Source organism: Mugil cephalus, chromosome 9 (assembly GCF_022458985.1).
Source record: "Mugil cephalus isolate CIBA_MC_2020 chromosome 9, CIBA_Mcephalus_1.1, whole genome shotgun sequence".
Classification (NCBI taxonomy): Eukaryota; Metazoa; Chordata; class Actinopteri; order Mugiliformes; family Mugilidae; genus Mugil; species Mugil cephalus.
In genome coordinates, this window is record NC_061778.1 from 3,359,762 (window position 1) to 3,375,875 (window position 16,114).

Sequence of the window (16,114 nt, forward strand, 5' to 3'; positions counted from 1 at the left end):
CCTTCACTTCTTCACAATAAATAAAAAGAAAAGAGAAAAAAACATCATACCTGATGTGAACCTCCAACATCAACTCTGACACAGATGGAAATGTTCTTCTTCTTGCTGACTTCTCTCATCAAGACTCATCATTTCAAGTTTAAACACATCCAGGGGTTTGCTGTTTCTGATGGAGAAGACATCTTTAATTCTACCTCATCCTTATTTTATTATTTTATTCTTATGTCTTGATTATATATGTTCTTTCTTATCTCGTGATCTTGGACAAAAAAATTTCCCTGAGGAGGATCAATACAGGGATCTTGAATCTTGTCTATAGTCTATAGCTCCTACAGGCTCTCTGAGGTTAGACGGCGCCACCTTGTGGCCGATAGAGGAGATTATCTGCACATTATCTGCATTTGTAATTCTAATCTTAACTCTATTTATTTTTTTAACCAATCTGTAGGTAGTTACTTAATCTTGGTACAGTGACTCTATATTCTATATATTCTTTTCACACCTTATCTCAATAAAAAAACAAATAGAGGATAGATACAGAGTAAAATCTAATTTAAACACGTTTGAGTCAGTTGTGTAAATGATTATTAAAATGTGTTGTGGCCTCAGCTGAAGGGGGGAAAATAAGGTCAAATTAAAAATTACAAACACACGAAGAAGAAGTTTCCATCCCATTTATTCCTGGTTTCTATTTTGTACATTAAGCTGCAGTAAAACCAACAAGGGCTACAAAAAAAAAGTCACGTAAATGAAAAGAAACTGGACACGGAGAGGGAGGCAAAGGAAACAATGGGCAGTCGACTTTACAAAGGCTTCAGATAAAAGACAAGCCGCCTGATGGCGATGGAAGGGAGAGAGATCCAGGTTAATAACTGACCAGACAATAAAGAGCAAATTGCACTCCGACTTCCCCTGAGGTTCCCAGACGCACGCACAGATGGTAAACATTTTAAAAAGGCACTTAACAAGGGATTGCATGACGTATCAGTGCATATTATACTTAAATTCCATTTCTTTAAAGACATTTCTGTAAAACAGAGCTGATCTGTGGGATATTCTCTTAATATTTAAGCTTCTGCTGAACAGTAAAAAGTGTGAAATAAATCCCACCAGTACAGTAGGACACCTGGGTGTGTCGTCATCTGTAACTGCTTGATGAAGGAAACCAGCTGGTTAAAACCTGGCCATGAACTTATAATGTATATAATATACGTGTATAATTTGTTTTCATAAAACATTCAGTTTGGGTAAAAAGTTACCTTTGGTTTGTCTGTGCTTCTGTACCGAGTACAAGCTGCACATAAAGAGAGAATCCCCCAAAACAACTTTATAAAAAAATGTTTAATTGTTCAGTTCATGGAATTCATGGCATCCCTGCACGTTTGTGAAATATAACCTGAAAAATGAAATAAGGATCAAATATTTTTTATATATATATATTTATATATGTGTGGTGATCCACTTCACGGGCTACGTTTGCATGGACGCTAAATAGAACGATAATATCTGTTTACGTGATTCTAAACAGCAGATAAAAGAAAACAGGATTATATAAGACAAATTTACGGTTATTTCGGAAGATTTTTCCAATCGTTTGCTGCTTGTTTTGTGAAAATAATGTGGCGCTGTGGCTTAGTTGGTTAAAGCGCCTGTCTAGTAAACAGGAGATCCTGGGTTCAAATCCCAGCAGTGCCTTTCTGGACATTTCTCCACTTTAGGTTTATCTTATGTCCATAATCTGACATTTACCACACGTAAGTGGAAAGAAAGATTGGTTTTATTCTCATTTACCTAGATACTAATTAGTGTCCCTGTAAACATAGCCACTGAGATTCGTTAAACCTTTCAGTGTCACAGAAAAACATTTCTGCTTTCGAGTGGATTCTCACTTTAAGAAACAAAAAGGAAATGATACGCCATTGTTTTCTGACTACATATTTCAAACTGTTGCATATACTAGGACTAAAGATTGCACATACATACTATGACAGCTCTTTACAGTATATAACTTTTAACACTCTAGTATAAAATATAGTCCTAGGCCTATCAATAGATAGTTTTTAATATACATTCGGGGTAAAGCGTAGGCTGGGCTGGATCTGGTATGAAAGAAACATTTAAATACAGTCAAAGAGAGTCTCTGTGGCTGGTCGATGCTTTAACTGGTTGTTATCTACACAGCAAACATTTGCCCTTCTCTGAGTCAAAGTCAGTCTTTTTTTTTTTTTCATTTGTTTTTGTTTGTTTGTTTGTTTTTTTTAAAGGGGACCTGTTATGCTTTTTCCTTTGCCGTGTTTCATGCTCAAAATAAATGTGATTCAAGTTTCAAATAGTGAGGTGACACAAGTTGGTCTCTGATTTGTTCAGATGGTCGTCTGCTCACCCAAATCCACCCACCAATCAAACTAAGGTCTTCTTGGTAAATGTACGGACGTGTTCTTACCAAAACAGAGATGTCATGCTGTACAGATGCATTGGAGGAGTTTACATTTTCCAATCAAGTATGTGAAAGTAATCATACAGCAGGTTTAAAGCGGTGTTATGGATCTACTAGTAATCAACACAAGCTGGTGAAAGCAAACATTTAGGATGAGACACGAGCTGAAAGTGCTTGTTCCAGACAGAGGATGATCTGAGCGGCTGCATAAAACGCCAGCATTATTTATTTAAAATGATTCATAAAAAGCTTCTTTTCTTTGCAGCTGTGGCTCAGGTGGCAGAGCAGGTGGTCCACTGATTACAGGTTAGGTGTGTGGACCCCTGCCCCACCCACACACAAACCCACCCCCACCCTGGCCTCCCATGGCAGCTCTACTGCTGTCGGCGTGAGAATCACTGCAGCACATTCAGTGCTTCTAGGGCAGAAAAGTCTTGACGATGTAAGTGAAGACCATTTACTAGTTGAGTCCCTGAATTAAAAACATTGAGCTGGAAGTTGGCATAACTGGTTCCCTTTAAACCTGACCGATAACAGAGAAAGGTCACTACTGGCATTCTGTGTACATCTCATGTTGGTTTGAGAGTTTCTCTTTCAGTTTCATCAAAAAAAAAAACACATCTGGACATAATTCAGTCAAACAATAAAGAACGGTAAATGTGTGACTTTCGTGACAGTCACCACTGTAAATTGAAATCGTAGAGACAGGAACTATTTAATTTAAATGAGAAGCAGTGGTTTGGCATTTAGTCCAGGACAGTTAATTCATTTTTGATTTTCCTAGGCCTGTTCAACAGATATAAAACAACTGTGGCTACAGTTTGATATATATTTAATACTTATAATGGATTTCTAAACATAAGGTTTTCGATACTGGATAGTTTTTTTAAGTGTGTGCAATGCACAGAATGTGATCAATTGAATTATTTTCACATCCTCAGCAGAGCAGGGCTACAGGATTTAGATTAAACGTTAGCTGAGTCAACGTGTGCTTAGTGGAAGAAATAATGACCGTGATGTGAGATGGCAACTTTACCCAGATATCTGATGCGGTCTGACCATGTTGGTAAAGACTGGGCTGTGAGGAAGTGGAGGTAAGACCTGTGTAATGGAGGTTTTCTGATTTGTGGGTTTCTGTGTTTTGCTTCTCTTCTGCGTCTCTCAGCAGTGCAGTGCAGACATCTCCTTCTGCTATGAGATACAATTCTATGGAGACAAGAAAACGGAAACATGAAGCAATGACACATATCACATCCACAGGGACCAGATTAGGGCAAATCTAGTCGGGATAAAAAGACAACACAAAAAGAATTAAGCTAGAATAAAAGCTTATTGAAGAGGTGTTGTCATAAATCATCGTTCAGGCTTGAATGTTATCAATAAACCTTCATCTTTCAATGACGCCAGATTTCCCAGTCGGCCGTCTGTAGCGTCTGCAGACCTACCTGTTGCTGTGTTGGGGTCCTAGTTGCCATGGAAATCACCATCACGTCTCCCTCTCTTTCTTGACAGTGACGTCTCCGCTTCCAGCTCCAGCTCCAGCTGCAGCTCCAGCTGCAGCTCCGCTCCCTGACCCAGACGTAGCCGCTGCTCCGGGCCCTGTACTGGCTCCGGATGCAGCAGCTGATGCTGCGCCCGCTCCTCCTCCTCCTCCTCCTCCTCCTCCTCCTGCTCCACCAGTGCCCAGTATGGTGGAGACCTCTCCCTGCATGAAGGCCCACGGGGGACTGTTTGCAGAGTTGTCCAGTGGACAGCGCTCTCCACTGGGGCAGTACACCTCCCCGTCGCCCCGCCGACTCTGGATGTACACTCTGGTGCAGGGGAAGCAGAACCTACATTCGGTGGAGGTGAAGAAGCACAACAGTCAGAGGTATGTTCATATTAGGAATACACACAACGAAAGAATAAACTTTGCAAAAATGAAATGGCAAACACAAACCTATGCCCTGGCACTGATGGACACTGAACAAAGTGGGTGTCTTCGAGTCTCTCGTGACACAAGGTGCAGGACAGGGTGTTTCCGGTCGCGTGGGTGTTGTTGGCAGACGCTGAACCCAGCTCTGAAGCCCCGCTGTGTGGCAACGCTGCAGCGGTGGTGGCCGCCTCCGCCGAGGAGCTGGATCCCAGCGGCTCCCCTCCGGACCGGGCAGTCAAGGGGCGTGGCTGCCTGGCCGGAGACGAGGCAGGCTTGGGACTGGTCTGGCTCACGCCTCCGGCCATGGAGAAGGACGAAGATGCCATGTTTGTGCTCTTGCTGGCGCTGCCGCCGGCCACGGCGGTGTGGGCCTGCGTCTGCGTCTTGGGCTGGGTCTGGGACGAGCTGAGCTCCCGCTCCAGCTCTGGAGTGATAAAGGGGGATATCCCCATCCCTATTCCCAGCTGTCTGCGGCTCATCTCTGCGAGCACCGGGGTAGAGAAGATCATGGGGCTGCTCACGGTGTTCGTCCTGGCGGTCAGACCTGCAGGCATGCCCGCAAGCAGCCCGTGGGGGATTCCTGCAATACTCTGAGTAACTAGACTCGGGGGGATGGCAGCACCAATCATGGGTCTCCGGCTGACGCTTTGGGGGCTCTGACGGTTCACTTCTTGAGGCGGTTGGCTATCTCGGTGCAGCCCGTTGGGCGGAACACGAACGGACGACCCGCCACCTTCTACTCTCCCTCCCCGGTCGAAGCGGTCGGCGTGCGGCCTGCCTCCATCCGCCGCAGCCTCTCCTCTGGCGGCTGTGCCGTGTTTATTGGGCGAAGGACCAGGTGACCTGACGTTGCCGTCCTGCATGCCATGAGTTCGCTTCAGCTGTCGGGCGCTTGCTATCAGGAATTCAATCTGGTTAGCCCCCTCGTAGTTCACGCAGCCGCGGCAGACCACCTCGCTGAAGTCCCACACCACAGTCCACGGCATCTTTGGCAGGTCGCACAGGTAGCACCACTGGCGCCTGGAGGAGGAGGGGGACGACATGGCCGTGCTACCTAGCTAACGTGCTAGCACAGGTTAGCCGCGTTAACCTATTTAGCTTTGACAGGTGCACGCCCTCTTTTTGCTGCCGACGTTCTGCCCTAAAAGGATCCACACCGCTTTAAAATAACGTTAAACATTATAAAAATGTAGTACGAGCTCAAACGTTTGGGTGGTTTTCGCTCTTTTTTCATAAATATTTTTTTTTGTTTACCCACTTCGGCCTAGCCTTCACTGCTGTCAACCATTTCCCCCGACGGACGCTGGAACGTTACGTAACCATGCGGCGGTGGATTGTGGGTGCTGTAGTTTCGTCACACGGCGTTGCCAACGCAAACTTCCCATCGAGCCCGGGCCACAGAACTACAGCCTGAGCTGGCACGGAAGTGAAGTAACAAAAAAAGGTCGGAGTTCATTTTGTGTCAACACACATGTGCGTCCCCCGTAGCCATGCGTTTTGGGGTGGAAGGCGCTTAATTTCGATAGTTTTGCGGTTGTTTTAATATAAGTAAAAATGCCAAAAGACATATCATCGTCATCGAGCGAAGATGAGGCGGACAGTCCTGCTCCGGAATCAGCGGCGAAGCAGAAAGAGACGGGTAGGTTTCATTCACAGTGGTTGTACGAAGTTGGTGGAATTAAGTAGCTGAGGTGGGCTCAGTTAATAGTAAAATGTAACCAGTTTCCCAGAAATACTGTGCAACCTGGAGGAAATAAACAAGCTACGACTATTTTAGAGCCTAGTTAATGGGTTAAAAGGTTAAATGATATGTGTATATCAGTTACTTTAGTCTGATTCACAAAGAAATTGTGCATTTTTCAGTCTAGTGAAGTTTAACGTGATATAACATTAAACACATGGCATCACCCTCATTCATTTTAATATCAGTTTCTCTCAATAACTGCTGTGTTTCATAGATAAATCATGTACAAGAGATGATACTGAACGCACACACAGCTTTTTATACATGCGTTCTTCGTAGGAGCGTATTCCTGTTGATGAAATAACTGAGTTGTGTTGTTTTGGATCCACAGAGAAGACCACAAGATACCGGTGCCCTGCAGACTTTGTGTCTTTCAGTCACGTTCCCTGCAGCAGCACTTTAACCAGCAAACTGAAGAAAAACAACAATGAACTGTGGCTCATTAAAGCTCCCGCCAGCTTTAACCCGGAATGGTGAGGACACTCCTGTCGTCTGGCAAATGTTTCTTCAACTCTATTCAAATCAGTCTGATCAGAAATTCTTACTTGTCTGTTTACATGGATGATAAATAGAATGATTTGGTCAGATATAGGTGTTTACAGGCCCCAAAATGCCAGCGTGGTTCTGCAGAATCTGTTGGAAAAATACCTGGATGATAAACATGTTCTGATGTCTAAGGAGACAGAGTAATAAAAGGATTTTAACAATGACAACTGGGCTGCAAGTTACAATCACATCATCTAATAGCAGTGAAGTGACTGTAATCTCAGTTATGCAGGATTATCCATCTAAAGTCTGCTGGCATTAGCCACTATTAGCAACTCATCTGAACTAAAGCTTTAGCAGCAAAAAGAGAATTTTGAGAGAGAAGTAGTGGGGCCTGTATTTTAATAAGATTTCAAGTGGGGCTTTTATTGTACCTTTACTCAAAGTTAGAGAGTCTCACTTTTAATAACTGGAGAGATATTTATGTGTCAGCAGAATAGTTAAGACAGTGACGTGACTCATGGTTGGACCAGCAGGTGGAGCTGCAGCTGAACTTCCAGCTGAAGGTGTAGAAATCTCCCAAATGCAAGAGTAGTCTGAAAAAAATGGTGTCTTTGGTGTAAGCCCCTCTCTTTCCAGCGTGCTATGGATGACGCCTAACCTCGCCTTTCCTCCTCCGTCCAGTTTCAGAAACATTAAGGTTCCTCTGTCAGGCCTCCACACCCTGAAGGTCCCTTCTGCTGCAGGTGGAGCTGCGACTGGGGGCGTCCAGCAGATCTACAGCATCCTAGCGTCCGACGGCTGCACCTCAGATATCCGCCTGCTCACCAGCGACAAGCAGCCATCGGATAGAGTGGCTCTTGCGCCGACTTTTTCGGGCATGTTGAACGTGTGCGAGAGCTACGGAGGCAGCAGCACCGACCGGCCTCCTCACATCATCCCTGCTGCCCCAGCGCCCTCCATACCGCCCGGGCTCAGGCAGCGATTCCACCCCTTTGGCAGCAAGGCCCCGATCCTGGCGGCAGAGAATGAGATGGACGGCGCTGCCCTCGAGCCCCCGCCTGCCACCAAACGGTTCTTTGAAGACACGGGCCACGACGAAGAGCAGGAGGAAGAAGAAGGGCGGAAAAAAAAGAAGAAGAAGAAGAAAGAAAAGCGGATAAAGACGGAGGTCACGGAGCAAGTGGTGGAAGTGAAAGAGGAACCTGTAGCTGAAGGTCAGGAGGAAATGATGGTGGAACATTCCTTCCAGGAGGACGATCATTCAGAGGAGAAGAGGAAAAAGAAGAAGAAAAAGAAAGACAAGGAGCGAGAGCGAGAGGCGGAGGAGGGACTAGAGCCCAGCGTGGAGGTAAAGGTGGAAGAAATAACTGTGAAACCCGAACCAATAGACAGTTCTTACGGTGACGCAGCAGAGGACTCGGGAAAGAAGAAGAAAAAGAAGAAGAAAAGCAAAACGGGCGACGACTAGTCTGGTGTCACTTTGTTGTTTAGTTTTATTTTTTCCGTTGTTGACCTTCTGAAGCAGTTTGTTGAACGATGACATAATGTTTGACGCCGTGTCGCTAAAACACATCATGAATCAGGTGCTGGTGAGATGAATTCTAAACTGGATCCATTCCACCATCTCTAAGGCCAATGTTCCTTTCATTTTTAACTCGGTGACAGTTTTACACACAGAGAATGTGTGCAGCCGCAGGCATCAGTGACAACATGGGAAATAAAGTCGGTGAATTTCTACGGCCTCTGCCAGTGCCTCTCAAGTTGTGGTGGATTTTATGGGCTAATGCTCGACACTGTTTATTTACACAACTAACGTTGCAGGTTTGGCATCAAGACTAATGGCCGAGTTCAATGTTAGGTTTACTGTTTAGTCTTTTTGTCAAGGATTACATATTGGAGAAATTCATGGTGTGCCGGGGAGCACACGTTACAAAATAAACTCTGAAAATGATTAAAGGAATCGAAATGTGTTTTTGTTCTGCAGCGTACAGCGAGATTTTCCTCTGCAGCGGTGATTTCATCCTCGGAGAATGAGGAGTTTTTGTTGTTTCTCAAACTGCGGCTTTTGAATTGTGCAGAAACAACAAAGTGCTCGTTTTACAAAGGCTTTGTTTTGACGAGAGGCCGAAGCGTGCGTTAGATTAAACAATTGGTTCCATGAATATGATTTTATGAATGAAACCACAAGGTAGTATATTTTAAAAATGTCCTCAAATCCCTTTTGCAACCGCCTGCCTGAAACCGTAACCGTTTCAGATTTATCTGTTGACACAAAGCCGGCCCCTCTGTAAATATATCATCCCCTTCTGATGCAGTGACGTCTTCGTTGAGCTCAGCTGTGGAAAACGTATTTTCCCTGCACTCGAACTCAGACTACGCAGGAAACTCTTCACTGTCACGATGTGTTGGCAGACGTAAACTCATATTTAAAGAATATTGCATTTCTGCACAAAATGTTGGCATCAAAACTTGTGCTGCTCGAACCCAAGTCCATAAATCTCTTCATCTGCGCCGTGAGCCAAAGCTCCTTTCGGTGAGCTGGAATGGAGAAGTGAGCGACCCCGACAGGTAGATGGCGCCACAGTCCAGACTGTGTCTGGCGTGGAAGCGCCGCGTTCAGCTCCTGAGCTCTGAAGGTTACATTTACATCAGTTCTCCTGACTAATGTGACACAGATCGCCTCCATTTGTCCACATGCACAAAGAACGGATTTATCTTGTTCCGTTCTGCAGCGACAGCAAATCATCAAATCTCGGTGACACTCAGGTGAAAAATCTCCGTCTAGGTTCTGCATCCTCCCCTCCTCCCCTCCTTCCCTCGCTGCTCTGCACCGGAGTATGGTCCTGTTTCTTAATGAGCTCGGGCACCTCTGGTGCTATCACACTCCCACCATCTGTAGTAACCTCCTGCACATGCTGCAAGGCTTATTGATACAGCTCTCACTGCTCGTTCCAAGGGTTCACTAAACCCAAAATTATAAAAACCAAGATGAACCTCATTAAATGTCGGCATGTTGAGCGGAGATTTATATAGACATGCTTCACACTCGCTAAGTTTGACAGGAACCAGCCACCTTGACATGTACTTTTCAGGCTTTGCAGGCGGCCATTAGCCCAGGTAAAGCTTTTCTCTGTGAGTCGGGTCTACTGCCAGAGTTTTGTGTATCCTCAGAGGTATGTCGAATGTGTCTGTGAGCTTTTGAACCTTCAGACTGGAGTGTCTGGGTAACTGAAAGAGTGTGTGCAGCTGTCTGACCCGTGTCAGTGAAATGAGATGAGATGTGTCGTACTTTGTCCGCTAAATCTTAATAGTTACGAACACAATAGCCGTGCGTATTTTATTTTCTACATGGTGCTTCTTTCCCTTCCTGCAGAGCCGTGCATGTGCTTCTTTTCCCATTCCATTTTCTAAATCAGCAGGAAAGAAAAAACTGGATAAAATTCCTCTGCATGTGATTTACGTTGTTGATGCTGCAAAGCATAAATCTAGTTCTGTGTTTTATCCAGAGGTCGTATTGTATAAGTGTTTCTGTCTTGCAGTCTCAACTCCAAGTGTCATCGTTCATTTCAACATACTCACCAACTGTGTGAGCGGGTTGTGCGTCTGTGTTTAGTTGACTCTCATTTTTTTCCCCTGTCTCTCTAGGCGCAGTGATCAGTTTACTTTTCTTTGTGATGTTTTCTCTGTATATGACTTTGCATCCCTAGTGTAGCTACATCATACTTTAGTCTCTGAAGGGGCTCTGTGCGCGGTGCCATCTCTGAAATTCACTTTGGGCTCAGACTAATAAACCTAAAGTCACTTTACTTCACCAGTCTTAGTGTGATGGTTGTTGCTTGGTCCCAGCGGCCTCCGCTGACTTTGGGATGCGCACACAGTTCAAGTGGAGAGTAAAATATTAAAGTAGCTGTCGTTAGAAACTACAGCACAGTAAAAATGTTCAGACTCACAATACAAATGAGTAAATTCACCAGTGGAAGCTAATATTCAGAAAAAAAAAGTCTTTGGAATGGGTTAAGAGGATTTTAGACTGTAGTTTTCCTAATTATACTGATCAACCACAACATTATGACCTCTGACAGGAGAAGTCCCTGTTTTTTTATTTGTGTGGATGTTACACCCCTACCCCGTATTAATGACACTCCTTGATGGCAGCAGCCATCCCCGGCACGATGCAAAAACTAAAACTACAACAAAAAAAAAACATGAAGAACTGCACAAGGTGTTGACCTGGCCTCCTGAAGTGTTTTGGGAGGCACAAGGGAGACCTACACAATATCAGGACATAGGTCATAATGTTATGACTGATCGGTGTATAGCCCAATCAAAATAACAATGCAGCTTTACTATTAAGCCACCTCAGTTACCTCACATAGAGTTTAATCAGACATGGAGGAGTAATATAAACCTTTAATCATCAGTTCAATGGGAAAATATTAGCTCCTAATAACCGTGGTAACACTTGATGATTGGGAAGATTAACGAAGCCGACAATCCTTCGTCATCTTCTGAGTTACTTCAGTGTTTTTAATAAAGCTGAAATAAAAACTTCTTCTGGCCGAACCACCTTTGGGGCACGTCAGCATATCTAATCAGATCACTTTATTGAGTCAAGTTGGTTTTAATGATTTCCATTGGAGAAATATTGCTGTTTAAAACGACCTATTCCACAAAGTGAAACCTCCAGGAACTTGTTTAAATAATTACTCAACATTCATTAACAACCCCGCCACCAACACCGACGCGGTGTACGCGGAACATCGCTTGAGCTGAATAAACCATGAGCTGGTTCCTAGGCAGAATATAATTCATGGATCTCCTGTTATGTGGATGTTCTTCCCCACTTTCTGAATATTTCATTGCGGTTCCATCATTAAAGGTGTGTGCACGTGTTCAAGAGGATGCTTCAGATCCTCAACTCATTTCTGTCACATTTAGAATCCGCTCTCATCTGAAGTACACTGTGTCTGAGAATTTAAATCTCTTGGTTTAATATCAGCTCTCGCAGCCATTACTGCTCTCCCTGATGTGTTCTCCTCTCCGTGCTCTGGATGTCATTTACACCTTCTACACAGCATTTGTTTCCAAGGAAAGAAAAAGTAATTGGGTTCCTTTTAGAGTGGCGGGTTTAGATTCAAATGGGTTCACCTGCTGGGAAAATTGAGAGTGAGAGAAAGATGAATGGATAAGTTCCTTAACAACCTCTATTGAAGTGCTAGTGAGCATGGCCCTCCACCTTTACCCTGAAGGCTCATGTGGCTTAGCCCCTTATACTTGTGCGCTTGTCAGTCTCATGTTCTCTGTAACAATGCTAGCCAGCGCTGTGTCATTTTTTCCAGTCAGGCTCATTTTTATTTCTACTTCCTGCTTCACTTTCAACAATGGCGACTGAAACTTTGCAAAATTCTGCGGAAGATGAGTTCTACGAACCTCTTTGAACCTTCTCACTTAAACCTTTCCTCGATGTGTTCCATCTTTGTTGATCCAAAGCGATCAATTAGAAAATTACGCAGATGGAGAAGCAGCCAGGAAATACTAAAGTGGAAGCACGCTGCTACCAAGCAGTCACAGCTCTTGTATTCTATGTCACCATGATGCATAGCTAGCAGGCGGTTACATCCAGGTCTGAGCGATGAAGCCCATGCAGAAGTGCAAAAACCTGCAGTTCATCGAGTGGCCTTGGGCTCAAGGATCAAATCCCGTAGGACCACCATGTTAAAAGCCCAACTTTACAGCATTATTAAACATGTTTACAGCCTGGTACAAAAAATGATTTTGGTCTCAATAGTTTATTTTACTATTCATGACAACTGTATGGAGGGTAATTTTTTTTCTAACTCATTTGTTTATTTTTCATCAAGGTTTAAAATCCTACATAATTAAAGGCCTTTGACTGACAGGTGGTAGCCTGAGCTAATAGGTAGGCGGGTCTCAATGTACAAGCTACATAAGCTCCTCTCCAACACGACCCCCATGCCCATATTTGGAGTATCCGAGCATGGGTGTAGTAAAGCCCATCTAAGATGGCGACCACCAGGCTCATTTTTGAGGTTCAGAATCCAGTGAGCGACGTCACGATGGCTTTGTCCATAATATGTGCAGTCAGTTGTAATAACATTTCTGGGGAGATGCTCATCATGCTACAGCATTAGGGTCTGTCTAGAGTCTGTAGCTACGGTGTCAAAATGACACAATATAGAGGACCAGCTCTGCTATTATTAAAATAAATAAGTAAATAAATAATTACCTACAGATATATGCCATAAATAAATAGCATTTATGGAATATATTTAGGTGTTTATTTAATTATTTGTGGCATATATATTTAAGTGATTTATGTATTTGTTTATTTATTCGTTTTTAATTATGGCAGAGTTGCTCCTCTATACACAGAATCCTAAACCACCTATAGAAGTTTTCCAGAAGGATTAAGTTGTTCTGTTCAACTGATGAATAAATGAAAAAATCCGTCCTGCTCGTTCAGATTTCCTGAAGTTTGTGACTTCTGGTTCGTGATCCGTCTGAGGTGAATTACATGTGAAGCGCAGCGGTAGAGGTGGAGGGAGACATTTAATCATATCACCCTGATTATGTCAGGTGAATCACCGTGGCTCTTTACCAAACCCGCCCCACCCTCCCTGCACTTCACTGCTGAGTGTCACTTCACATGAAGTCACACCTGCAGCTGTGGAGGACGCTCGCTCTTTAAGTGGAGGGTGTAAACAAACAGAGAAACTCTCCACCGCAAACAACAAGTAGACTGACAGAGGACACCAAGAGAGGCTTTTCTCACCCGGCCCGCTGTGCTGTATTATCACAAATACAATCACAAGCTAAACCCTTTTCTGACCTTTGAATTGATTCCTGCATCAATTAGATTAAGTTGATTTTGGGACAAAGTTCCTTTTTTCTATTTGACGCATGCAAACTTCAAGCTTCAAGCTTTGCTTGGTGACATAAAGAAGTAAAAAGGAAGGAAGTGTAAATATTAGTCAGATGGCAAAGCTAGCGTTGCTCAGATCACATGTGGAAGCAGTCTGAGCTGCTTGTGACCACATACTTTTTCGCCACATTGTTGGACCGCCTACTCAGCTAACGTCCTCCTGCATGAGCTTTCCTTCATTAATTCACACCACAAGTGTTATCTGTTCATTAGTAGTAATTTATTAACTTTGTGGCGGCTACATGACACCACAGTCAGACAGAGACGCTCATTCAGCCTCGACAGGCTGCTGTCTCTGTCCTGGTCCGTGGACAGGTTTAGGAGGACGTTTGTTCCTCAGGACATATGAGACACATGAACTTTCAAATGTACTGGCTTTATATAGACACGAAGCATGGCCTTCATTAGTGGATCACTGGCACCACAATGACCCAATACTCAAAATAACTCATGTATTTCTGTGGAACCAATTTTAAACCTGTTTTAGGATTTATTTTCTATGTAAAAGAAATGGCACTTGAAGACCTGTTTGTCTGTTTGTTTGCTATGCATTTCTAATTTCTCCAAGGTATTTGGGATCAGTAGGACCTAAGACGTATAACAACTAAGCATCATCTCTTAACAGGAAGTAGTAGTTCCTCCCAGGGTCCTAGTATGTGGAGACTGGGATTATTTAGTTATTATTATTATTATTATTATTATTATAAAGTCACCAATGTGTGACAAAATATAAAACTGTTATTTTACTACCTGAACTGAACAAAACCAGAAATGCGAACAATGAAGCCCCAACGTCCTCTAACAAGTACTTGCTAATTAGCAAAGTTGTGACTCGCTGCTATTGATTTAATTCATTAAATTTGTGGGTCATATCACACTAATAAGCATAAATAAACAAGTTTTGACTGTAGACTTTGATGGGGTTTTGTTCCTCATCCGCTTTTGTTCGTTTTTTTTACATCAGCTACTGTATTGACCCTTTGCTACCACTAGATGGCAGACTAAAATGTCCACTAACGAGGACAACGGGTTTAAATGAAGCAAATGAGGACCTGGGGTCTCACAGGAGGTTAATGCAATATTTCACAGATGGTCTTCCGAAAATAATGGCCTAAGTCATTTTTTGACAAAATTATTTTTAATAATAAATATAAAATTATTATATTTAGTTTTTGTTCAGGTTTTTTGTGTTTTTTAAAAAAATGACTCGGGCCATTATTTTAACAGGGCGTCGATATGCAAACTACCATGTGAAGTTAAGTTAGCAGCATTACTTTTCATGTGGACGCTTCCGCAGTTCCAATAATATTTTTTTTTGCTTTGATTGTTCACATTTATTATCATCTAACCATGAGCACACAGCCACAGCATGATTCAGCCCCAAATGATGCCGGTGCTTACATGGAGAGCGCAGCACTGCGATCAGATCAGTGGTCGCTGCAGATGCATGTGGAGACTCATTTTAGTGCTAGGTGTGAACAGACACAGGCACCAGAGCCGCGCTCTTGTGATCGGATCAGCCAGAGAAACGCGTTATAGTGGCAGGCGTGAACACGAGCACATGTGGACAAAAACTCAAGGAGGACGAACTGTAAATACTACACATGAGATGGAGTGGCTTTTTATTAACACAGAATTATTGAATGTATTATTAAGTGAGTTAAAACAAGAAGAAACATTTGTTCTTTTACAGACCTCACATCCTCCAAGCAACACTTTCATATTAGCAAACTCTTTAATATTTCTAACCCTTCAGACTAAAATTGATGTCTTCATGAATCATTAAGTGACTTGTGAAATGTCCCGTCCCAGCCGGGGCTTTAATGGCTGTAATCATTATTCTTGATGCATCTTTTCAGGAGAAGCAGTAGAGGACATAAAGCAATAAAATGAGCGGCGTCCTCAACACGTTTTTAAAGGTTATTTTTCTTTCGTGATTTGTTCCGTGCGAAATATCTGAATCTAAATCAGAATATTTTATTAATCGTGTAAGGAAATCGTTTGGTATGATAAATAAAAACGAGAGTCGCGAGGATGTAGGATAAAATGAAAAACAGAAAAAAAGTTAGATGTATAAGAGGATGTTTAAGATTGTTAAGAGTGACCAAAGCCGATGGCCACAGGCAGGAATGACCTCCTGTGAGTGTGTTGTTGTTGTAAAAGAGAACATGCATGACAGCAGCAGAGGTTCTGGATGCGGTGGAATTCAGCTCCAACCAGCGGCCGTACGGTATCTTAGCAACCGGATCCCCTTGAATGCACCACTGTCTCTGCTCATTGCAGCAGCTGATGGGTCAAGGGGTCGGAGCTCAGGCGGTGGAGCGGCCTCGGTTCATGTTCGCGGAGCCGAGGAGGAGCTGCAGCCGGGGAGCCTGGGAGGTCGCAGGAGGATGTGCGGCGGCCAAGTTCCAAAGTACCTCGGTGCCTCTGTGATTTCTGTTTTTATTTTTATTTAAAAAGGCAATCAGTCAAACTGTCACAGCGACATGTAGGTTAACATCTGATAATACGATACCATTTACTAATTTACTTGCTTCGTAACGACATGTCCAGGTAGATGAGACTCCGTTGTGTGAGTTAAATATC

General features: G+C 43.5%; 2 protein-coding genes and 1 non-coding gene across 3 annotated transcripts; 2 read left to right on the plus strand and 1 right to left on the minus strand.

The window, feature by feature from the left end:
- Positions 1-659: 659 nt before the first annotated feature.
- Positions 660-5,395, minus strand: irf2bp1 (interferon regulatory factor 2 binding protein 1). The gene is made up of 3 exons (XM_047593668.1): positions 4,377-5,395; positions 3,883-4,269; positions 660-3,643 (listed from the first exon to the last, which is right to left on the minus strand). Exons 1-2 carry the CDS (start codon positions 5,393-5,395, stop codon positions 3,924-3,926), a joined length of 1,365 nt encoding a protein of 454 aa, XP_047449624.1. The 3' UTR covers positions 660-3,643; positions 3,883-3,923.
- Positions 1,622-1,695, plus strand: trnat-agu. The gene has a single exon. It is a non-coding gene; the product is annotated as a tRNA-Thr (tRNA).
- Positions 5,396-5,842: 447 nt separating the features above from the next.
- polr1g (RNA polymerase I subunit G) lies at positions 5,843-8,545 on the plus strand. The gene is made up of 3 exons (XM_047593669.1): positions 5,843-5,991; positions 6,428-6,569; positions 7,267-8,545. Exons 1-3 carry the CDS (start codon positions 5,907-5,909, stop codon positions 8,051-8,053), a joined length of 1,014 nt encoding a protein of 337 aa, XP_047449625.1. The 5' UTR covers positions 5,843-5,906; the 3' UTR covers positions 8,054-8,545.
- The last annotated feature ends 7,569 nt before the right edge of the window (positions 8,546-16,114 follow it).